Raw genomic sequence first — 25,546 nt, 5'->3', positions numbered from 1 at the left:
TGCCGACGACAGCTGCGCGGGCCGTTGTTTTAATCGACATGGCGGTTATTAGTTTTATACAGACGGGAATTCCCATGACGGCGCAAAAAGTCAATCTGCAGTCTCGGGTTTTTCCCCAAACGAAGTTCAACCACAACCACGAGGTGTGTGTACACCTGTAAAATATCTACAGTAAACTACATCATCCTCATCATCATCTCATGTTTCTCATATCACAGCCACCCTTTATTACAAAACCCAATCAAAAACAAAAGCATCATAATTGCGCAAATCGTAAGCTGCCGCTTGAAGCTCCGTCTGCTCACAAGGGAACAAGCAGACCTCATTTTGTCAGTGGAAGTCTCTGCAGGAAACAACAGTAACGCAGCGCCATTATTCTCTTCTCATTCTGCATGAACATCGTGGACAGTCTCACTTTCTGCAACCTTCTGTCAAAAGCAACTAACATCCTCTATCTTCTCTTGCCGCTTTCCATTTGCAACGTCACACATTTGAGCGGAGCCACTGATCTGATAATGTGATTCTACTCATCGGGGTGCTGGTGATTCAGAGGCTGCTTGTCTTGCCATCTCGCACGTCAACAGGGCCTAGAGAGTCTTGATCTGACTTAAAAAGACTTCACGAGTTCAAGAGAGAGGACTTGCTATGCTTAAAAAGGTAGTAGCAATTACAAAACAGCTAAAATACATTTTTTTCCTGGTAGACCTATTCCATAAGGTGCATTTTGCCATTAGCCATTTCTAGAAAAGGTCGAGATGATCAAAACAAAGAAATGAAGCTTACAGGTGGAATACCATCAGCGAAGATGTGATTTGCAGCAGTTTTTCACTTGTCAAATCATGAGTTAAATCAAACTGTAATAACTGCAACGTGTGCAAAGTCAAATCCCAATCATATTTTAAGCCTAGTGCAAAACAATCCTTTTAAACTACAATCGTTGCAAATGCTAAGCAGGTGTAACACTATACTGAGTTTTTTGTTTTGAAACGCAAACCTAATGGTAAATCACACAGGTTTGAGTCCAGTTAGCAGCTAGCTCAGTACAATAATACCAGAAAGAACTGTATAACATAAAGCGGGCTCCATTAAATCTCTGAGCCTTTCACCCATATAATCATTTATTGGCATTCTGGACCCAAGCTGTCCTCTCCACTAGCTCTCTTATGCAAATCAGCGAGAGACTTTTTGCAGACATGCATCTGTGTCCAAGGTGCTCATCAAAATATGGCGAATGTCACGTTTGTTGCAGCGAACTAAACAGACAAACAAAAAACCACCTCCTATACGCTCTTACTGAACACAGGGACACCTCAGGGATGTGTTCTCAGTCCCCTCATTTCCACTGCTCTTCACACATAACTGGTCTCCCATTCAACCAAACAACACCATCGTCACATTTGTTGACGATAACACCATTGTAGGACTGACCAGGGACAAGGACAACTGAGCCTACAGGAAGGAGGTCCGGCACCTGAACGAAGTGATGGTATGAAATCAACAAGCTGGACCTAAATGCAGCAAAGACGGAGGAGATGATCACGAACTTCTAAAATCCAAAACCCTATTAGTCCACATCTTGGTAAACCTCACCTCCTCCACAATATCTCCCATCAGCTGTGGAAAGCATGTCAAAGACTTTGCTTTCTCAGGAAATTACAGTACGCCAAGCCCAGCTCCGCCAAAACCTGCTGATAAACCATGACACGTCCAGCTACGATTATACAATCTGGTTCAGCAGCTCTACTGCGAAGAAACACAAAGGATCTGCGACAGGCAGTGAAAGCAGCTGAGTGGGTGACTGGATGTACCAAGCTCAGGGACACCAACACTAGCAGACTACTTGAGGAAAGCCGGTGGAATCACGAAGGACCACTCCAACCCCCGAAACCACTTTCCTCCCTCCGCTCCCCACTGGAAAATACCACAGACCAAAGTGTAAAACCATAAGGCTCAAAAACAGCTTCCACTGAGTTGTGAAATGCATCTGCCTCCCAGCCCGACAGCAAGAAAATTGCAATCTTATGAAAAACTCAGCAAGATTGTCTGATCAAACAATCTGTCCAATACCCGAATGTAAATAATCGCACACCCACCATGTCATAATGTGAAGAATTGTATGTTTTGCAAATAAGTCTCTTTTAATAATCATCTGCCATTTTTTTTTTTTTTTTTTTTACCTCAACACTGTAAAACGTGAAATTCCTGGGTTGCATTCTTCTTATGGCACTGAAGTTCTATTAGTATTTCAATGTCTTACAGTGGTTAACTTATACTTGTACTGTATGCTTATAAATTGTAGGGAATATTAACCAGCGTCCCATTTTTGGGACATCGTGATTTTCACGCATTATGTCCTTCAGTATATCAAAATATTTAAGTGTTTTAATCTGATTCTGGTTTTTGGGATGATCAAAGAAAACCCAAGTAGCTAAAAAGTTATCATATAACTTAACCATCAACGAAAAAGAATTATTTCCTTGATTGTGACCTGTTAGGAGACTTTTACCTCAATAACGCAAAAAATATTGCCACCTTACCCATGAATGGGTTAAAAGTGTTAGTTACTAATCACCCGTAGAGCTGAAAAGGGTTTTATGAGGGAACCAGTTTGACTTTGAAACCAACCTATAATGATAATTGATCCCTTTCAAAATGTAATTATTGACCAACCGGAAACCCGACCAGTGTCATGGAACGCATTGTGTTTGACTTAGGAGGTTCTTCTCTACTTGAGTCATAACGGTCTGCAGGAAGGTTCTGTGTCCATAATTATTGAAGCAAAACAGTCATTTAGAGGAGTTTGTAAACAATTAGTTGTCCTTGCAAAAATAACTCTACTATCGTTTGATGAGATGGTAAATTGCGAGTGGTGCACCTTGCAGCTGGAGAACTTGTGACCTCCGTGTTGCACGAAAACATTACGTTAGCAAGCCTAGAGCTCAGCTAATGAGATACAGGTGACAAGCAAACTTCCATCCATCCATTTTCTACCGCTTCTCCGGGTCGGGTCGCGGGGGAAGTAGCTTCTGCAGGGACACCCAGACTTCCCTTTCCCCAGCCACTTCTTCCAGCTCTTCCAGAGGATCCCGAGGGGTTCCCAGGCCAGCCGAGAAACATGGTCTCTCCGCCGTGTCCTGGGTCGTCCCCGGGATCTCTTTCGGGTGCGACATGCCCGGAACGCCTCACCAGGGAGGCGTCCAGGACAAGCAAACGTGGCTGTTTAAATGATGTAATGTAAAAATGGCCAACATCTCAATCGCATGTCTCTGCCTTCGTTTGCACTGCATTGTTAAAAATAAAACTACACTTTGGTTCTTTCGCCCAAACTGCGGGATTTAGTATGCATTAATATTCTAGTGCATGGGTACTCAATGCGTCAATTGCAATGGACGGCGTGCCGGAAAAAAAAAAAAAAAAAAAAGACGTCAGTCAATGTTCCCTCTAAACTGTGCGCAATTGTGCACCGCTGATGCATCTCTTCGCAAATATTCCGCGTTGCGTGCAAAAAAAGAAAAAGAAAGTATAACATACAGATATTCAATTTGTGGCATTTTCCCATGTGATTCAATGAGTGAGGGATGACTGGTTGTTACATCCAACGGCATAATTCACGTACGTACTGTAAAAAAATGAAAAGAAAAAGCCACTGGTTTCTTTTAGGCAGCACACAGAACTTTCTCTAACAATGAACGCTGCTCCGCCACACTCTCTTCTTCCTAGTCAACCTTATATCCCCCCCACCCCCGCTCTTAAAGACGTATACTCATAATTACAAATATTACAGTACTTCTGCATCAATGTGTTTTATAATGACAGCGTCCGCCACCGCTGCTTTAGTTAGCAACACAGTCTGGGCAAAGTAGAGCAAAGACGAGCTAGACGTGCTGCTTATGTTTACTTTCAATATTAATGGAGAAAGTTGAAAAAGAAATGCTGTTGTTTTAGGATGCAATGACTGTCGGAGTATGTGAACAATCGAAGAAAAAGTAGTTAAACTGGACGAGATTGAGTGGGAAAGGTCTGAAGCCAAAATAGAAAGTGCAGGATGAGATGGTGTGTTATTTTAAAATTCCACCCTTCCACAGCCTGATCCAGGATGAAAGCACAGACAATATAGTGCACAAAAGAGATAATTCTGCATTTTAAATATAGGAGGAAACATAACATTAACCTTAAAACGGTTTAGGAGCATCACCACCCCCGCCCCCACAAGTAGATCTTGGAGTACAAAAGTCTGGGCACCCCTGTTCTAGTCCATCAAAGTGATCTCACCTTGGACATTTGCAGTTGACCCAAAGATGGGCCGCCTCCAAAGGGGATGCCCCCTTTCCGGTAAGAGACGGCAGCTTCGGCAAGGTTACTGGCAAATCCTCTTCGGGAACAGCAACTGGACCACAGCGCCCACAATGCACCACAGGAATGGGTGTGCCCCAGTAACGCTGTCTGGATATCAACCAGTCCCTGAGCTTTGCGCTGGTAAGGTGGCCCCCCACCTTCTGCTCCCTGGCTTTCTGGGTAATGGAGTGAAAAGCCTGTTCTCTGGTGAGTCCTGAGAACTGTGATTATGGAGAGGAGGAGGAGGAGAAGAAGAAGAAGACAGAAGTAGTAAAAAAACAGGATCATTTAAACTTAATTGTATTTCTGTGGTATACAATCTCTGGAGTACTTGCACATTTGCCCACCAAGTGCACAATTAAAAAGCAAAGTACATTTTTTAAGATACTAATGTCTGTAAGTGAGACGTTCAGATTGCGACATCATAAGCAAATATTAATCTCTCCCATAGTTTCTCTACCAATGACATGGCAGCTCCGCCGGACAAAATTCTGCCAGTTTCTGTCCTCACAAGTGACGACATGACTGTACAAGAAACACGATCACAAAAGCTAAGCGGAGCTACAATGTTGTTGGACGCACAGATGAGTGTTGACATAACCGAAAATCGCAGCAATTTTGAGCACGATTCCCCCCTATTGATCAAACTCAGTCAAGGCCTGAATTGTTCAATATGCTTTAGCGTGAGGTGTGGTGAGAGTGATTATTCCCCCCCGCTTTGGGAAACAGCTGGGCCTGACAATCGTAAATTGTAACCGTTCGATACATAGTGATCACAAATCTCATTCTTAGCGTTCATGTGCATGTCAGATATACTCAGGAAATGTAAATCTCATTGCTCTGGTTGTCATCACCTCATCAGAATTAATGACAATTTGTGTCCCATCTTCTTGGCTCTTCAGAACATTGGTCCACGTTAAATTCAGCGTCTCGGCCACAGACCGATGCTCCTTACTGCAGTCTGGTGTGCCTGGTAGACACAGGTGCAGCGTGACCGTAACAAAAACGACAACACAAATGCACACTCACACAAAGACAAACATGTCGTACAGTTCTCTTGAGAATGCCCGACAAGCCTCCACGCGTTTAATGTTTAGCTTTACTGCGATTCCACTAATTGTTAGAGATTCCGAAGAGTCCCCGGCCACTCATTGCGAGACAAACAATCCGGTTTTATGGACTCACATGAACTCTACAATGCTGCACGGCAGACTTACAATATTTTTGAACGGCAAGCTCAGGCTGTAGTTTCATGTTTTGACAAGATTTGATAAGAAAATTCTACGTGAATGTAAACTCACATGGCTGACCTACCAACCACTGTGTCCAGATAGCCATCAAATGCCTCTCTCTGAGATATGACCAGAGGAACCTCGTGGTCGGTGAACAGGTTGACAGCTGTGACTTCTGTCAGGGAGTCTGAAAATCAGAGGCCAGGCGCTGAGAACAAAACATTGCTGAACTCCCAAGACAGCTAATTAACACTTTCAAGCAAGAGATTATCTTGACGGATTCTCAATTATCATACAACTGAGTGTTTAAAAAGATTTTTCTTTTCAGATCTATGTATAAAAAATAGAAAGCACATTGTGTCCCAACATTGATCAGGAATTGGCCAAAAGTTATGTTGTTCTTTTTGCCCACCAGGTCCAAGAGAACAGAGTGTGCCAGCTACCCAAAGCCAAAATAAGAGTTAAAAGTAACAAGCATTTAAGTGCTGTTCTGATTCACGCTCACCTCTGCCTGGCTGGTAGGCTTTCTCCAGCACAGAGCGGACTGAGCTGCTCCCATGCAGCAATCTGTGGGAGGGCAGGACGGCCAAGTACGCCGCACCGAACACAGCCTCCGGGGAGGAGCTGTACGCCGACAGAATTTCATCCGTCTCCTCCCCGCTCACCTGGGGGTCACGAGAGACCAATATTAGGGAGATTTCGAGTCAATGTGTAATCATCCCTCTCTTTTCTATACATCCTACGCTCATTTGGGTTGCAGGTGTGCTAGAACCTGCCACGGATGACTCCCAACTCCCTGGACTGATTGCGAGCCAATTGCAGGGCACTTGTAAAGGAACAAACATTCCCACTCACGGACAATTTAGAGTCTAACTACGCAATTAAATTCAACACCTACCGTATTTTCCGCACTATAAGGCGCACCATCAATGACTGGCCTGTTTGAAAACTTTTTTTACATAAGGCGCACCACATTATATAAGGCGCATAGAATAGACGCTACAGTAGAGGTTGGGGTTACATTTTGCATCCATTAGCTGGGCTGCGCTAAAGGCTTAATATTGATCCATATATAAGGCGCACCTGATTATAAGGCGCATAGAATAGACACTACAGTAGAGGTTGGGGTTATATGATGCATCCATTAGACGGGCTCCGCTAAAGGTTTAATATTGATCCATATATAAGGCGCACTGTCAGCTTTAAAGGAAATTAAAGGCTCTTGGGTGCGCCTTATAGTGCGGAAAATACGGTACTTCTGAAGGTCTGACAATTAAAAGGGTTGATAAGCAGTCAAAAAGGCATACTTTTGAAAATCTCAAATCTGAAGAGACATTCGCGTGAAGAACAAATTCAACAAACTAATCCTATTGTTTAAACTGCAGCTCCAAGACTCTTGACCGAACATTTGGTAGTAACACACTTTTTTAATACTTCTTGAGTCTCGATAGAAAACCGACACCGACAGGGGGATCGCATAATCGAAAAAAAAGCATGTAGGAGATTTCAGGGAAAAGAGATTAAACACCATGGCTGAAGAGAACGAGCGCAGAGGAGTGCTTAGAGAAAGAAGGTCAAGAGTTCCAAAGCAAGCAAGAATGATGAATGAATAAATAACAAGCGGAGACCCACCTTGAGTTTGAAATCAAAATAGCAGCCGGTGCACTCTCCAATCCAATTTGCCTGCATGGCTTTAACCCCGTACCACTCTGGAAGGTCAGACAAAGCATCCAGGAGAGGCTGGAGTGGAAGAGACAACAATATATGCACGAAGATTTAATTAGATGAAACTTTATTGCATTGAAAATGCTCAAGACAGATTTGTGCACACGCTCACTGTTAAATTCTAATAAGCGCAACCTTGTTTCCTTCCCCCCAAAGACCTGCCCGTAAAACACAAACTGTCACAGTTATTCTGCATGATATTAAAAAAGAAGCTATGCATATCAACCAGGCTGAAGTCAAAATGTCACAGCTGTGTAAAGGCCCGTTTTGTTATACCTCTCTATTTTCCTTTCAGGCTGTCACAATCTATTACCCACAAACACTTGAACTGTGCCGGTCAGCGTTCATTTCTACAACCACATTAAAATATGAAAACACACACACAATGGCGACGGTCATCACTTTCATGACAGCAGAACAAAAACTAAATCCGGAAATTGTATCATCGACCGGAAAGAGAAGCAGAGGGGAAAAAAAAAATTGTTTGGCACAGAACTGTGATGGGTAAGACCTGTCTCCATGGCAACAAATAAAAGCTTCAAGACAAGCGCCATATAGAAATAACCAAAGCGAAAGCAAGAATGTTCCTTCTTTGAATTGTAGGCGACAGCACGGGGAGAGCAACAAGTGTCGTCGTGACACTTTTTTGAAATTACACTCAATGTATGTTCAAATCAATCTCAGTAATGATTGCCATCTGAATTTATCTTCGGGGGGGGGGGGGGCTGTTCCAAGTCACTTTGGCGTGAGGTAGAGCGCAGCACAAATTTGATGTGAAATGAATGCTGTCTAGCAGACATCATGAACAGGCAAGTGGGGGGAAATGGGAGCGGAGGAAATCACAGGCACGTTCGGCAAGCTCCATTTTGTTCGGGCCCTCGTGCCTCTCCATCTGCCTCTCTCACTTCTATTTCTACACCTTCCTCTTCCTTCCTTCTTCTCCATTTTGTGAGTGGAAATGAGAAATGCACGAACACATTGTCACAGTGGGCTGCCCCCACCTCCACTCATACCTCTGACATGGACCAGCACGGGCGGCTTCGCGCCGTCGCCGGGGAACGTGCGAGGCTTGAATATGGAAATGATTCGTGACTGCGTTTGACGGACCCGGTAACGGACAAGCGGTTTTCACAAAGCCTTGGATGTTTTTTAATGTTAGTTGGGAGAACTGTTTGTACTAACGGCGCAGTCACAGTGACAAGTCAACTATCTGCCTTCAAAGCAAGTGTGAAACGCATGCTGCTTTCCAGTCACCACTCAGCGCTGGCATTATTCATGTTTTGTTTTTTTTTTCCTTGTCCGTCTCGAGTGACAACCAGATTGTCGTCAACCAAACTGCCTCGCAGGGGCAGCGGGGGGATGGATAACTGGACAGGGCTGGTGGATTTGCTCATGTGCAGCAGGTGCAGGGTCAACGGGCAACGAATGTTATCTGGCGTCCGCTTTGGTTCCCCGTTCCGGCTGATGGTGAGGGACAGCGGGGGTTCCTTGTCACTCCTCGCCATTGCTTCTTCAGGTTGGCCATGTGGGGGAAGTGGCTTTGGGCCCCTGCGGCCTCCTCTGGGTGACCGGTTTGGGGGGAACCGGGGTGGGGTCGTCAGCTCCCATGGTGGATTCCCAACAACGACGGGCTATTTCCGAAGGTTACTGCGCACACGAGACTGTGGCAATTCACTTGCACGGATAAATTTCTGGGACTTATTTTCTTGGTGCGGGGCCACTCACTCATTGCAATAATTCATAATTACATGAACTTCACGGGTATTGCCTCATTTGCATTTAATTTCTAACGATGTTTAGAATGTACATAGCCACTCCCGCTACATTTCAGTTGTACAGCCAGGTTCACTACCTCGGTCGGCCTTGCACGCTTCCCCTCTTGTTATTGTCCTGTTCAGTCCTGTTCTTCCTTCACGGGGTGCAGCACCACCGCCCATAAAACACTCAAATCTAATGTGTCAAAGTTACCTAGGATGGGCTCCACCACTCCCTCAACCCTTATGATTTACTTTCATTATCATTCTTACAGATAATTCTTCAGTTCAGATCTTTGTTTTGTTGTCTCCCTTTTATATATAGTTATCTTGTTATCAATGTCACTTCACTTTAAAAATGTATGCTTTACCTACCTTTTAAAAATATATGTGCTTATATTTGTAGTTCTGAGGAAAGTGTTCAAATGTCGACCCCACCCGTGTGGAGTTATCATGTCCTCCCCGTATCTGTGTGGGTTTTCTCCAGGCACTCCGGTTTCCTCGCACATCCCAAAAACATGCATTCATTGGAGACTCTAAATTGCGCCTAGGTGTGATTGTGTTTGTGCTCTATGCGCCCTGCGATTGGCTGGTAATCAATTTGGGCGTACGATATGCTCCAACACCCCTGCAACCCTTGTGTTTGATAAGCAGAATGGAAGATGAATGAATGAAATTTTCGATTTAAAAAAAAAAACAAACACAGAATACAAAGACCCACAGTGGCAGCTTAAAAACTCCACTGTTGCATCGTAAGGCAGAACAAACAAACAAAAACACATCCTCACCCCTTTCATGCTCATACATGCTGCTCAGGAAGTGATGATGCAAAGTGCGATATGATGACTGCTCGTCTTGAAAGGGAAATTCCGGTGGTTTGGATTAACAATATATCCAATAGGTCATGTCATATGTACTGTACCTTGACAATGTGATGTTAATCCTCTCTCATTGAATGTTTTTTTTAGAATATTTTTTATTTATTTATTTAAATCAGCAATTACAAATTTTCATGGGCGCCAACATTTTGGCAAGTCACATGACGTATGTGCGCAGATTTGACGTAATAAGTGCGGCAACAAAGGCTCCCTTACGTTGGGAAACTATCGTGACCAGCGCTGATTTTTCGGACTCATCTTTATCTGATGAAGAAATCGCAGTATCGGTTGATCTCCCGAGACGGAGGAATACGTCCATACAGATTTGAACCCGTAGCTGTAAATAATGTCGAATATTCGGATGGCTATTCGGACGGAATGACGCGGAGTCTGACGAGTGAGCTCCGGCGGCGGGGCCACACATCCGCTCATGTAGACTCAAGTGACTCGCCAAAATGGCGGCCCTCGTGAAAATTCGTCATTGCCGATAAAAATCTTCTCAAAGCACTATCAAATGGGAGAGGATTGACATCGCATTGTCAAGGTACAGTACATATGACAAGAGCGATCGGCCACATTGTTAATCCAAACGACCGGAATTTCCCATTAACATCAACTAAAATGTCAGTCACCTCGAAAATATTTTCCCCATAAGAAAGGACTAAATTTGATTTTGAATTAATTGTTTGATGGACTTTTTGACAATGCTAACAAGTGAACCGGGATGCAAAACAAAGTGCATGAATTAAAGCACATTTGGCTAAATGAAAAATGTATTTTTTTTTTTCCCCTACCGGGCACGTTCATTCTTTAGTAATGACGATTTCCAGGGGATGAATACGACAACAACCGAGGCAATACTGTGACAATAATAACTAGAGCAGGTAGCCGCTTATTTAGACCCCCACACAATTGAGGGCCAATTATTGTCACGCCACTTTGAAAAGACCCACGTGCAGAAATCACACAACTGTACCTTGCCGTAACGTGTGGTCTTGATGAACCACTGGGTGAGCAACTTTTGCTCCACCAGGGCGCCAGACCTCCAGGAGCGACCATTTTCATCCACCTGCTCATCAGCCAGTACCGTCTGATCAACGGGGTCCCAGTTCACCACAGCCTGAATTCCAAACGCATCCACACATGCACGCACGCACGCACACGAGCAAATCTGTTCATGAAGAATGAAGGCAGTCAATTGAAAGAGACAGACGGTAAGCCTTATTTAAAGGTTGTCACACTTCATTACACATCATCAAAGGCTTTCTATAGAAGAGCCACAATCATCCCTGTCACTGTGAAAGACCAAATAAAGCAATCATAATCCTTCCGACAGAAACCGAGAGTAAGTACTTTGGCGGGAAGTCGAGTCCTACCTCTTTCTGATAAGCCAGCCCTGCTTTGAAGAGCTTAACAAAGAGATACTGTGTCCACTTGTAGTAGTCAGGAAGGCAAGTGGTCACCTCCTGTCAAGGAAAGATGGCGGTCAGGTTAACAAAAAGTCATTGGAGCGTTGTGCAGGTTTCCTTCCTACCCACCCGATCCCAGTTAAAGCAAAGGCCAAGGCTGTCTAGCTGCTCCCGCATAGACTTGATGTTCCTGTAGAAAAAGACAAGCGCCAGAAGGTTGAAGCTGTTGAAGCACAAACGAGCCTGTGGTACCTTTTAGTCCAATCTTCTGGATCGAGACGTCTCTCGATAGCCGCGTTCTCTGCTGGGAGACCAAAAGCGTCCCAGCCCATTGGGTTTAATACCTGCAGATAAAGGAAAAATACACGCCCAATATTAGCACTATGGACAGCAGGTCTCGGCAAGAAGTCAAATCACGACTTGATGAAAAAAACTCACCTTGGCCGAGCACTGTGCACTGAAAGTATGCTTTGCCAGTATCTTATTTGCAACCAAAAGGAATATCTTTTGTCATTTTTAGGAGGATTCAAATTCACTGTTTCACAAATACTGAGGTGAAATTACAGAACTTTTCATACAAAATGTTGCAACAACACAAATGGGGGAAAAAAAAAAAAAATGCGACTAAGCTGAGGATCAGGTCAGAAAATGTGATTAAACAGATTTTCCACAAATAATTCGTTAGGTTTGCTTAGGTCCCCCTCACCTCCCCCAAAAAAGTATGCAAATAGATGAATTCGCTAATGCTAAAAAGTGAATATGCAGTGGGTCCACTGAACTTTCAAAAATATGTACGGGGAGACTATGGACAGAAATTACATTTCAAATTGTCATCACGACTTATAATCACTCAAATATGCTGAAAATCAACACCAAATTACAACCTCAATACTGAACTTTTGTTATATACTTCTCTGCCAGTGTCAATTTAAAAAAATGAGACTAACAAAAACTTGGCGGACGTGTCGTCACTTTCACATAATATAATAATTCAATTATTTCACATTGTGCAACCTATAAACTGTACATTTGAAATACAAATCTTTTTAGAATGAAAAATTGTATAGTTGCAGCACAGTGGTTCAGCTGGAAAGCGTTGGCCTCACAGTTCTGAAGTCTCGGGTTCAAGCCCAGACCCGCCTGTGTGGAGTTTGCATGTTGTCCCCGTGCCTGTGTGGCTTTTCTCCTGGTACTCCGGTTTCCTCCCACACCCCCAAAACATGCAACATTAATTGGACACTCTAAATTGCCCCTAGGTGTGATTCTGAGTGCGGCTAATTGTCTCAGTGTGCCCTGCGATTGGCTGGCAACCAGTTCAGGGCCTGTTGACAGCTGGGATAGGCTCCAGCACACGCCGCGACCCTCGTGAGGATAAGCGGCAAATAAAATCGATGGATGGAACTGTATAATTGTTCATAATTAACCCTAAAGAATTTTTTTTATTCATATGAATGTTCAATCGAAGTCGTGACACAATGACACAATGTAAAGTGCTTCTGATTTACTCCAAATAAAGTTCGGATGTTCCACTACGCCGAGCGTTTCCTGACATTTTTGTCATCACATTTTACAGCACAAGACACAGACATCTTTTCCCAGCATCGGGGAGACCTCATTGGCTCAAAAGGAGCCGTCAGTAAAAAAAGGGTAAAAAGGATTAAATTTGCCACGGGACAAGGTGACATTACCAAGAACTGGACGTCCCTCCAAAATAGATGAAAAGACAAAAAGAAAAAAGGAGGCCCACGGCAACACTGAAGGTGCTACAGAAAGTTCTGGGAGGTACTTGCTCTTTAGCAGCTGTTACAAAAATCTGCCATTTCTGTCACGCGTCTGGGTTATAGAGCAGAAAAAGATTTTGTCGACCTTTTGCCAAAACACACATGAAATCAAATGGAAACGCGTGCAAGAAAATGTCCCAACATTGACCATGCCATCAACGTTCTACTTTCTGATCATAGCTTAAAAGTTATGTTTGGCACGAACAAACATCATGCATTAAACATGATGGAGAGCAGGATCATGCTTTAAGGCTGTTTTTTTTCCCCCCATTTGGAACTGGGCCTTATTCACGTTGGACGGAATCATGAACGATAAATACCAGCCAGAACACCTCAAATATATGTGCGGTTAATCGGAGGCAGATTAAATGGTGACGGTCGTGTCCCGACTCCTATTGAACATGCGCTTGAATTCAATTGGATTAGACGTCCCCTGTTATACAAGGGTGTGCACACTTGTGCAACCATAGTATCACAGTTATTGTTCCATATTTTTGGGGAAAATACAGTTATATTTTTTAATTGAATTGTACAACCACATCATCAAAGTTTATTTATGTACTCAGTTTTCTTCCCCGCCCCAAATTGAGTTACAGGTCACATTAATGCTGGAAAAAGTTCTGAATGATTTATATCCATCTCATAATTCTCTTCATACCCTGCATACACTGGGTCCTTTCTCTTTCTACAAAAAAAAATAAAAAGGCGGTCACGTCGTGCGTCGCGGTTGCTTTACTTTTACAGAGCAGCAAACTGATTATATTCTTGATGTCAAATAAAATCAATAATTGAAATGTAATTTACAAGAGAGAACAGAACTACTACAACCGAGTAGCGCAAAGCATAAAATGGCGTCGTCGTATGAAGTATTTACGACAAGTTAAATGAGTGTAATAGTGCGAGAGTGGAGGCTTTGGCGCTCGTGGCGGCATAAACGATATTTCATGCTCTTTTATGTCCTTCAAATAGCGGCAGAAGCTGACTGATAAAGCGAAGTCGCTTGCCGAGCTCCACTTCATCAAGCAGCTCGGTTAGTGCACGCCGACTGTGATTTCGATGCGGCGATTACATAAATGAAGAGCAGGTGGAAGGTGAGGCGCGACAGAAAAGAACATTACAACACCAGCGCTTAAAATAACATCCAGCTATTCATGTGTATGTGGAATTGATGCAAAATTTGTGCTTTTTTTTTTTTTTTTTTTCCCTCAAACTCCTTCGTGGTACTAGCGCCCTCTCATTACTCCCCATCCCAACTCCTTTTCCCCTTTCGCCCCTCAAGGGTGGTTTTCTGCTCACCGAAAGCCAAATGCATGCCACGAAAGCACAGGAGTGGAAGTCACGAGGAAAGAGAAGAAGACATACAAGGAATCAAGGACCGAAGAGGATTGCCGCACAGACTTAACAGGTCCGACGTTTCAGACAAGCTGGTATCCTTGGTAACTGGATGGCCTTCCTTTTTAAAAAAATCCACGTACTAGATCATATCGGGAAAAGTGAGCTCAGCGCTGCGGACCGGTTTTAGCTTCTCGGGAGGCAGATGAACGAGTGCACTGATCCAGAGGAAGCCAAAGACGGCCTGTGCAAATAAAGCAGAAGAAGAAGAAGAAGAGAAAGAAAAAAAATTATCTCCTCGTTGGGGTGGTGCTTTTTATTCGGTGGTGAACATGAAACCATCGTCTGCTCTCATGGAGTTCTGAGTTCTGGATCAGCTGGTCAAGCGATGCCCTCACAGTTCTGAGGACTCGGTTTCGATCCCGGCCCCGCCTGTGTGGACTTTGTATGTTCTCCCCGTCCCTGCGTGGGTCTTCTCCATGGACTCCGGTTTCCTCCCACATCCCAAAAACATGCAACATTAATTGGACACTCTAAATTGCCCCAAGGTGTGATTGTGAGTGCGACTGTTGTCTGTCTCGATGTGGCCCATGATTGGCTGGCAACCGGTTCAGGGTGTATCCCGCCTCCTGGCCGTTGACAGCTGGGATAGGCTCCGGCACTCCCCGCGACACTTGTGAGGATAAGCGGCAAAGAAAATGGATGGACGGCTCGCTCGGGTGGTGCTTGTTCGCGTTCCTGCTAAATTCAAGAAGGCCTGTCCCAGTTTTTACAGGTGCACTCGTCGCCCAGAGTCACGGAGACGCCGCACTCACTGACAGGAGGGAGTGGAGAGATGGACGGGAGAGGGAGGGGTTGTGATGGGGGGGTGAAGGTTGATTTAATGACAAAATCAGTCGACTGTAGCATGGAGCAAGCTAGTGCCAGGCTGATGAAGAAATCTGACTCGTTACTTCCTTTCAAGAAAAGGGATGTGCTTGATTTTGTACTTTTGCAAGCAAGTACTGCATTCCAAATAGTTCCGTGTAAAAACATTTTCTACCTCCTCAAATTCATTTTTTTGGCAATTTCCTCACTTTGATGCTAAAGATGATCCTTTGCCTCACCTCAGACAAAGATAACCAAAGTAAACATAAGACGCCGTTTTTTTGAAAAAGTAAATCGCCCCCTAAACCTAATCACTGTTTGGGTCATCCTCAGCGGTAGCAACAACTGAAGCAAAGTGTTTTTTTTTGTTGTTTTTTTTTTTTTTTTTTTTTTTCCCCGGAAACCGGCAACGAGACTTTCGCATCTGTCTGGAGATTTTTCGGCTCACTCTTCCTTGAGGAATCGTTTTAAATTCAGCACTAGAGCGTTTTCGAGCATGAACGGCCTTTTTAAGGTCATGCCACAGCATTTCAATAGGATTCAAGTCTGAGCTTTGAATAGGCCACTTGAAAACTTTTTTCCCCCTTTTTAAAGCAATTCAGGTCTTGAAAATCTGCTGTGCTTTGGATCGTTGTCCTGCGGCAGAAACCAAGTGCGCTTCAATTTAGTTCCACAAAACTGATGGCTGAACATTCCCTTTCTGGATTTTCTGGTAAGGAGAAAAAAAAAATCACAGTTCCATCAATCGCAGCAAGTCATCCAGGTCCTGAAGTAGCAAAGCACCCCCAGACCATCAGTTTCCCACCACCATATTTGACTCTTGGTTTGAAGTTCTTTCTCTGAAGTGCGGTTAAATTTACACCACATGTAATAAGACACAAACCTAAAAAAAAAACAAATCCAACTCGTGTCTTGCTAATCTATAGAATAAGCTCTAAAAAGTCTTCATAAATAAAATCTTCACTTGATTTGTCTTTGCTTGAGGTTCACATGCGTTTGTTACTAAATGAAGTGAACAAACTCATGAAAAAGGCATGAAATAAGTTTTCATGGCACAAAATATGCAAGCACGCATGGCACGGAGTACTAATACAACAGTCGTGTGGAGATATTGAAAACCAAGAAAAATAAATCTAAGAAAAGCGGATTCTGCATATTGCTTGTCTTTTGTAATAAAATTTGTTGATCAAATACTTGACAAATACTTTAAAGATAATTGCAACTGAGCGTGCAGTGGTAGGGGTGTGGTACATGCGTAAAAACTGCCAAACAAATCGTGCGAGTAGGTTGTTGTGATGACCCCTGAAGCAGTCGCTTTGATTTGACAGCGTGCCATTGCACTCGCAAATCTCCATAGTTGCGCACCAAAAATCACGCGCGCAAAATTTGTTACAAGTAGAAATACATACATATTGAAAGACGTCGCTTATTTTGCGTAGTCTTGACCAGTGTTCCCGCTAAGCTGCGCCACTTCGCAATTGCGCACTTGTCGCACGCTCTCGGCGAACATCTAAACCGATCCAGCGCAGTGAACCACAGCCTGACGTCTTTTGTTTTTTAACATGAAAGCATACGGTCTCTTAACAACAAACTGCTGCTCAGCCTACTTCTTCTTCCTAGTTTACCTGACACCGCCCCCCTCCGCTCTTAAAGGGGTACACTCATAATTACAAAGAACACACACCCGCAACTTTACCTCTGCGGGCATGACTGGCGGACCACACCCGTTAACTTAATATCTGCGGGCATGACTGGTGGACCACACCCGTAACTTTATATCTGCGGGCATGACTGGTGGCCCACACCTGTACATTTTTCCAAATGTGAGTGACTGCTGAAATCATTTTTTACTGAAGGTAACTGCGTTGTGTTTATAATTTGGCATCCATTTATCCTCCTTGATTGCCAAAGTGTTTATCAGCGTTTTTTTTTTTTTTTTTACACCAAGCCAAGTACAGTCTGTGACCCGAGGTTTGGGAAACAATGATGTGTGCGCCAACACACAAAACTTTGTTCCGAAAAACACTTTTTTTTTTTTTTTTTAAATGATGAAAAAGTTCACCCTTTGGTGACAAAAAGTAGCCCTGGTGGGCAAATAGCTAAAAAAAAATAAAATAGATCATTAGTGTTGCATGTAAAAGATTAGTTTTCGTTTCTTCATTCCTTTGTTTTGATTTAAAAACAAAAACAGCTTATTGTACGGAAGAAATAAATACCGGTTTGCTTTTATGCAAGGAGTTAGGTAAATTACAAACGTATGGCACAAATCTAATACTTGTTTGTTTTAATTATGCCTGCACATGCGCTTGATAGCCAGACACTTTTACTTGTGTCCCACTTGTTGCTACCTTTTAAGCCAGTCGATTTGTTCCATTTGGACTTCTCGTCATTAGAGGTTTGTTAATTATGAACTTCCTGAAGAAGAACAGACATTTCTCCTGAGTGAAAAATAGTCGACACGTAGCACGCACAGGAACTGCTCCCCACAAGATGAAAATAGCAACAGTGCGTGACCATCCACCGCGTGTACCTTCATTAATTAACCGGGAGTAGACAATGTGTGCATACAGCAGAATCAGGTTCACTTTTCTGACAGATGCTGAGAGAACGTTGGGCTTGTTTGCAGGAGGTGATTGCCACTCAAGTGAAACCTACTCTCTGTAGGGGTTTTTCTTTTTGTACAGGTGACAGCACATCATTTAAATTATGTTGTGCATGTTTTCAGGCAAAGCAGGCATTTGGCGTCTGGAAGAAAACCAAACGAAGGTCCTCTTCAACATGTCAGGGGATGCGGTTACTCTTTAATCAACGGCTACGGTTTAGCGGATGCAAACAAGGGTGTAGTTATCGGACGCTGTTCTGAATGAAGTCAATAACCCAGCAGGATGTTCAGGATCAAGAATATGGATTTTACTTTTACCTTTCCGACAACATGAGAGGTCTCGACGTACCGCCAAATTGCCAGATTATAAGCACCACATTTAGCTGCAAATCGGAACAAAGGGAAATGTGTTTTTGTCCTCTTAATTGCAGAATGAGTATAAAAAGTCTACTTATATGCCAGATTTTTGCACTATAAAAAAGAAACCAAGATAAATCTTTTCAAAACCTTTTACACTATTAATCTCACCCATAAATTGTACAAATCAACTGAAAAGAGCGCAAAGCTTTTTGGGACAGGAACTGAAAATAATGTTAATTAAGTTAATCCTGAATAAAGCCACAATCAGTTATATCAGGGTGCACACACCTGTGCAACCATGATTTCAGTTTATTTTTATTAAAATTATTATTTTTAATATTTTGAAAATATTGAACTATTTTATTACACAGGTTAAAAGTCAAATTAATAGTGGAAAGGGTTTTGAAATGATTTACCTTTCATTTTAAAATCACCAAAAACCTGGAATATGAACAAGGGTGTGTAGACTTTTGCTGTCCACTGTGTAAATCCATCCATCCATTTTCTTCCTGCTTATCCTCACAAGGGTCACGGAAGTGCTGGAGCCTATCCCAGCTGTCAACGGAAACGAGGCGGGGTACACCCTGAACTAGTTTCCAGCCAATCGCAGGGCACATCGAGACAAACGGCCGCACTCACAATCACACCTAGGGGCAATTTAGAGTGTCTAATTAATGTCGCATGATTTTGGGATGTGGGAGGAAACCGGAGTGCCCGGAGAATCAGGCACGGGGGAGAACAGGGAGAACATGCAAACGTCACAAAGGTGGGGCCGGAGCCTATCCCAGCAGTCGACGGGGTACACCCTGAACTGGTCGCCAGCCAATCGCAGGGTACATCGAGACAAACGGCCGCACTCACAATCACACCTAGGGGCAATTTAGAGTGTTCAATATTTTGGGGATGTGGGAGGAAACCGGAGTGCACGGAAAAAAGCCACGCAGGAACAGGGAGAACATGCAAACGTCGCACAGGCGGGGCCGGGATCGAACGCGGGTCCTCAGAACTGTGAGGCCGACACTTACCAGCTGCTCCACCGTGCCGCCCGGTGTGTAAATTTCAGTAATTCTTGTGGAACACAAAATTATGTGCAAAACATTTGAGTACCCTCAACAAAAGTGATGACAAACTCAATTCACTCATGAACCCAATCTGCGCGCGTGTGTAAATAAAGACAAAAAGTCTCGTATTTTCAATGCAATCATTTTTCATCATGCGGAAAATGTCACTTGTGACCGACAAAACGGATTCATTTTGGTCAGAAGGGCCGCAGTTATTATTTACACAGTCATCATTGGGACGTAACAAAAACAGATGACAAACCTGATAACCTCTCATTCTCTGAAAGTGGCCAATGACGTCGCTAATCGTGTAGACGCGCACGTGGCCCATGTGCAGTCGTCCCGACGGGTACGGGAACATGGAGAGAACATAGAACTTTTCCCGGTTCTGATCCTGTAACGAAAACGGCATTCAGTGTTATAAATATTGCAGGAAGGTGAGATCGCAAAACGTAAACCCTATACAGTACGACACTGTCTTTGGAATTTACCTTCTTTCAAAGCGGCTGCATAAACATGGAGGCGGGTGCTTTACAGTCACAACGCTGCTACCATGGCAACCGAGGAAATGTCAGCCAGATAGAGCTATACGTGATCACAGGAAACCTGAGCCATGAATTTTTCAATAAATTAATTAGGACAAGAGCTGTCATGAGCGTACTTCATCTCTTGTCAGCCGCACCATCAGACTACTAGGATGTATCATCAGCCGGGGATTATGGGTAATAGTGGAGCAGCGTTTGGGTAGAAGACTAATCAATCAAGTCATTTCAAGGAAACCTTTTCCGGCACTGAGATGGATAGGCTTCGTTTGAGCTTTTTGGCATTACTGGACAGGAAACGCGCACTCCAAATCGATCTCCTCAGAAAACGTTTTAAGTAACGTAATTTCCGGCCCATAAGCCGCGACTTTTTTCACACGCTTTCAACCCTACAATTTAAGCGGTGATGCGGCTAATTTGTGCATTTTTTTTTTTTTTTGTGCCGCAAGGGGGCAATTCGAGCAGAAAAGGTAAGAGTGAGACCGGTGGAATATATGTGCCGAGGAAGTGACTTTTACCAGAATGTTTTGGGTTTTTTTTTTTTTTTTTAACCGGCCCTGTTAGCGCTGCAGTAGCCTGTTGCTGTTGTGTTACAGCCCTGTCTCAGTGATTTTTACCGGTATGTTTTTTTTTTTTAACCAGTTAGCACAGTGCTAGCGTAATCCTGTTGTGTTACTACTGCGTCTCAGTGATTTAGGTATGTTATTTTTTTTTGTTTTTTTCCCTGTTAGTGCTACCGTGTTGCTGCCGCGGGTGTTTTTTTTTTTTTTTTTTTAAACAGCCTAGTTTGTGCTACCGTGTTGTTGTTATGTTAAGCTAAGCTATTAAAACTTGAAAACTGTGTACCGTCTTTCTTTGTAAATATCTCGTAATTCAAAACGGGTTTCAATGCGGGCACTTGCGGCTTTTACATAGGTGCGGCTCATGTATGTACCAAATGGTATTTCCTTTCCAAATGTACTGGGCGAGGCTTATAATCAGGTGCGCTCTGTAGGCCGGAAATTATGGTAATATACTTTGTTACTCCAAGAACATATTTCAGAATGTATGCATTTTCCTCACGGTACAAGTTAATCACTGCTTTTGGCAAGTAAAAATGGGGGCCATCTTTGGTGATGTTCGGGAAGATCGCCTTCTCCTGGGTTCATGATTGACATATGCTTAGCTATAAAAAATGATTCAGATGATTTATGTTTCTTACTAAGATTTAAATTTTCTAGTCACTTCTTGGAAAACTCGTCACCAGAGGGGTCGGAAAAGTCACAGTGCTCATCAGCAGGACAAATGTTTGATTACAGAAGTGGCAAAAATTAAAAAAAAAAAAAATCATCCAGAGAGACTCAAATTAATTGACAAAATCGATCATTTGTCCGGCTCCATCCACTTTACATTATCCAGCCTCTTTTCATCCCAGAATGAGCATGAGCAAAAATATGGGGTGGGGGGGTTGTTGGGGGTACCTTCTGAAGTGAGTCCTTGCGCCACTGCGCCATAATTCGCGGGTGCCACCATTGTTCCACTTTGCATCGAGTCTCCGTCCGATAGTCCTTCTCCCACACGCCGGTCTCGCTGAACAGGGTGCGGTGAGTGGGCGAACGCCGGAAAGCGTTAAGGAGAGCGATCCTGAGTCTGCCAGACTGGACGACGCTCTGAGGATACGAAACCATCCGTCTCAACAACACCTTCATGATTCTGTCACGGAAAACAAAAGATGGGACGCTGTAAATTGGGAGGAATGACGGCTGTCGTATCAAAGGGACAGCTACTGATTAACTTCATGAATTTAACATGATCAATATGTATCCAAATAATAACTGTTGAGGTGGTTGGCAGAAAGTGAGATATGACCGCTGACCTGAACTCAAAATGATGACAAAAGCTTTGTGTTTGAGGTTGATAAAGGTACAGTGTACTTTAAATAAACTTAATTTAAAAAAAAAAAAAAAAAAAAAACATGGTAGTGTATTTTTTCCAGCTATAAAAAAAAAAAAAAAAAAAAAAAAAAACACGTCGGATCTTCATCCGGGAAAGAGGATGGCAAATCACGCAGATGCCATCAATACTTGTACTACACTATACTGTAATATATGAAGAGTTCAGACGCAGAAGCAGATATATATATATAAATACACACACACACACACACACACACATACATAAACGTAATTTAACTATAAGCCTTTCAACCCTGCGGCTTATGCAAAGATGCGGCTAATTCATGCAGGGGCGCTCGAGCACAAAAGGTAAGCGTGAGACAGGTGGAATATATGTGTCGAGGAAGACGCACGTTTAATGTAACTTTGCGCTTTGTGCATGAATACATTTCGCATGAACAGACCCTCATCATGGAAAATGCATGAAGAAATGCATACGGCGCGGCTTTCAAGTTAAAAGCAATCGAGATGGCCGACACTCAAGATGAAGACTTGGTTTCAGTGCACAGGAGGAAGATGAAGACTGCTCTCAGTGGCTTTTACCGGTATGTTTTTTTTAACCAGCCCTGTTAGTGCTGTGTTACTACCGTATAGCTCCGTGTTATTGCTGCGTCACAGCCACTGTGTGGAAAGAAAAGCTAAAGGTATATTGTTAAAACTCTTTCTGTATACTGTCTTTTTTGTAAATATCTCATGTTTCTCTGTGGGAACATGCGGCTTATACACAGGTGCAGGGTATGCATTTACAAAATGTTTTTTCCTTTAAAACAAAATGTCAACAGAGTACTAATAAACTACAAGCTTACATTTAGAAAGCTACAACTAAGGTTAAGGCTAAAGCCAAGGCTGCTAGGTATATGCTTTATTGTTGCAGCTTTCCAACAAGTTTGAAATGTGGAGCCGCATGTGCACGACTGAAGGGGCGCCATCAAGGACAAAGTGAATGCGGCAGCTGTGTTTGACTTCACAAACCAAATGTTCAGCTCCATGCTTTTCAATCTACTATGAGGGATACTGACCGATTGTATCGAGGATAACTGCAAGACTAATCTTAAATTTCTCCTTTCTGGTTTTATCTCCCAGCCTAACAATGCATTAATGAGCGCAGGAATACTCTGGAATGCGCTGCGCTCGAAGGGAAGTCTGTGTGGATGTGGATCGGCGTCCCAAAGCTGACGCTATGTTATCATTCTTTAGCCAGCAAAAAAAGCAGAGACTGAAATCGGCCATCAGTTGGTTGCAGTCGAGTGGTGCGTTCTCTTTTTGAGCAGTAAACTACAAATGGGATTAGTAAAACCAACCCTAACAGTAAAAAATTATAATAATTTAAAAAATGTTTTGTGCTCACATGGGACTCCCTTCACTGTCTGCTATTGTAAGCAGTCCAGAGTATTAGCGCCACAGTGGGATATTTTACGTCATATAATCTCCATTTAGCGGACACAAGCCGGATATGAAAATGTGGATGAAGTCCGTTCGCTTTGAAGTTGCGCAGGATTCTATAAAAAGCTCTGTTGTGTTAAAATACAAGATTACTGGAGTACTGACGTAAAGCAGATAAAAACATTTTGGGAACGCGACACTCGCCTATAATAAAAGCTATTGAAAAAAAACTGATGAAAAGATAGTTTGCAAAAAAAAAAAAAAAAAAATAAAAAATACATTGAAAAGCAGAAAAGCCCACAGATGAAGAAACTAAACTGTGGGACAATTTCACATGTGCAATGTGTTTGCTAAGTTACTTGTGAGAACGTTTCCTTCAAGAATCACGGCAGCGTGACAGGAGCCAAGGCACAGCGGAGAGACTGACAATGTGTTTCTATGGCGACTGTCGGGCTCAACCATTAGCTGCAAAAAAACAAGTGACTCCAAAACCATGTAAACTGCTTTCTAGGTGATTTGCCGATGTTTTATGCTCCACATTTGTATTGTTTCATTGCCTTATTAATGATTGGTATTTAGCATTATTATAATTACACTACCTGAAAAAAAAACTGAACTCTTTCATGAGGCTGTAGGGGAAGATGGCACTGCTAAAAGGCAATTTGATGCAGTGTGCAGCCTTTTTCAACAAAACAATGATGAGAAATGTGCCATTATAGCCACGACCATCGTGAGGATGAGCAGCTCAGATCATGGATGGGTACTTACAAAATGATGACAAAAAGAGCCCAGGTTAAAAGAAAAATCATTCCACGGAGATGCTAAATGTCTGAAATTACTGCAAATGAATTGAAACTCGTTTTGGAACCGGTAAGCAATATTAGAAGAGGATTATTTGTGCATCGTACCATCTTAATTACAATGAGTGTGTTGTTTTAAGATGACTCAACGATAATCTAAAGTGTACTTGGTTTGTAATGGCGAAACTACTCAAAAGTTTTCATTCACCTGGCCAGAAACCAGCAGCGATCAACTGTACCTGATCCTTCAAAACAGCTCTGTTGGACTGCAGTTCTGCAACATTGCAAGCAACAGCCACCGTAATAAAAATATATTGTTATATTGACATGAATATCAATCTGCCCAACCAACTATTCAGCTACTAAACAGATCGTTTAGTTTTTGTTATGCACAGAGTTCGTCCCACTCGTGTCCTTCTTCCGGCGCATAAAAGTAAACTATAGGAAGCAGAGTGCTTTTTACCTTCTTTCTTTTAAGTCCGCGTCGTTGGCTGTTGCGTGGTGAAATATTCCACCGAGCAAATCTAATGTGCAGCCACGAACGAAGCTGTCAGTGACCTGTTTCCGCGGCGCAAGAATGCGCCACGCGCGCCGCCATCTTGCTTACAATAAACCTTTATTGATACGGACAATGGTGACGTAACGTGGAAAAAGCACATATCGGTAAATTATTTTAGAATAGTAAGTCGGTAAATTTCTTTCGGCTTGTCCCATTAGGGCTCACCACAGCGTGACGTCTCAGATGAACGCTCATATTTAAAAAAATATATATATATTCAAATTTCTTTCAGGACTCAGACATGAAAAGTAATTTTAGTAAATATATCTTGTGAAAAAACGGCGTCTCAGACGAACGCTCTTATTTTGGTTTGCTTGGCACAGGTTGTCATGTGCTGTAAGACAACTTTTTTTTAGAATTATACATATTTTAAAACACCATGAATCGTTGCACTCTGTGGGGATAGATAGATAGATAGATAGATAGATAGATAGATAGATAGATAGATAGATAGATAGATAGATAGATAGATAGATAGATAGATAGATAGATAGATAGATAGATAGATAGATAGATAGATAGATAGATAGATAGATAGATAGATAGATAGATAGATAGATAGATAGATAGATTTTGTAATAAATGATCACAATAATGATTGATACAGATCACGAATTCCCCAATCCTGACGCACAACACACAGAAATCAAAACAAGGTGTAAGGTTTACCGGAAATGTAGACGCTTGCTAAAACATGGCCCCCTTTTTCACTGTTGCTCAGTTCATCAAAGCTTCAGAAAAGAAAATTGGCTTTTTGTGTCTGCTCTCCCTGCAGAAATATTATCCAATATCTGGTTTTGGACAAATGAAATGCCAGTCAGAAACAGGTTAGGTGTGTAGTATACACATCCGCAATATTAAAGTGATGCAAGGAAATGATTCAACACAAATAAAGCATCGAGCGACAACACATCTTATCTTCAATAGATTATTAATATTATTGCATTTCACACAGGAACCCAGCATAATTCACACATTCACACAGCAACATG

General features: G+C 42.7%; 1 protein-coding gene across 3 annotated transcripts in view; it reads right to left on the bottom strand.

Annotated features, from left to right (window-relative positions):
* lars2 (leucyl-tRNA synthetase 2, mitochondrial) overlaps positions 1–24,603 on the bottom strand; it is a 39,320-nt gene extending 14,717 nt beyond the window's left edge. The window contains exons 1-12 of one of the 3 annotated variants that reach the window (XM_061820682.1): positions 24,459–24,603; positions 21,339–21,570; positions 19,599–19,730; positions 11,586–11,677; positions 11,463–11,523; positions 11,301–11,390; positions 10,901–11,095; positions 7,200–7,307; positions 6,073–6,232; positions 5,650–5,754; positions 5,190–5,305; positions 4,273–4,556 (exon numbers count right to left, since the gene is read on the bottom strand). In XM_061820682.1, coding sequence (XP_061676666.1) covers positions 4,273–4,556; positions 5,190–5,305; positions 5,650–5,754; positions 6,073–6,232; positions 7,200–7,307; positions 10,901–11,095; positions 11,301–11,390; positions 11,463–11,523; positions 11,586–11,677; positions 19,599–19,730; positions 21,339–21,566 — 1,571 coding nt within the window. In that variant the 5' untranslated portion in view covers positions 21,567–21,570; positions 24,459–24,603. The remainder of the gene's footprint in view (positions 1–4,272; positions 4,557–5,189; positions 5,306–5,649; positions 5,755–6,072; positions 6,233–7,199; positions 7,308–10,900; positions 11,096–11,300; positions 11,391–11,462; positions 11,524–11,585; positions 11,678–19,598; positions 19,731–21,338; positions 21,571–24,458) is intronic. The other 2 variants (XM_061820683.1, XM_061820684.1) reach the window with 2 other exon arrangements.
* Positions 24,604–25,546: the final 943 nt, after the last annotated feature.

Source organism: Syngnathoides biaculeatus, chromosome 5 (assembly GCF_019802595.1).
Source record: "Syngnathoides biaculeatus isolate LvHL_M chromosome 5, ASM1980259v1, whole genome shotgun sequence".
In the NCBI taxonomy this organism is placed as follows: domain Eukaryota; kingdom Metazoa; phylum Chordata; class Actinopteri; order Syngnathiformes; family Syngnathidae; genus Syngnathoides; species Syngnathoides biaculeatus.
This window is presented reverse-complemented; position numbering and strand designations above follow the sequence as displayed.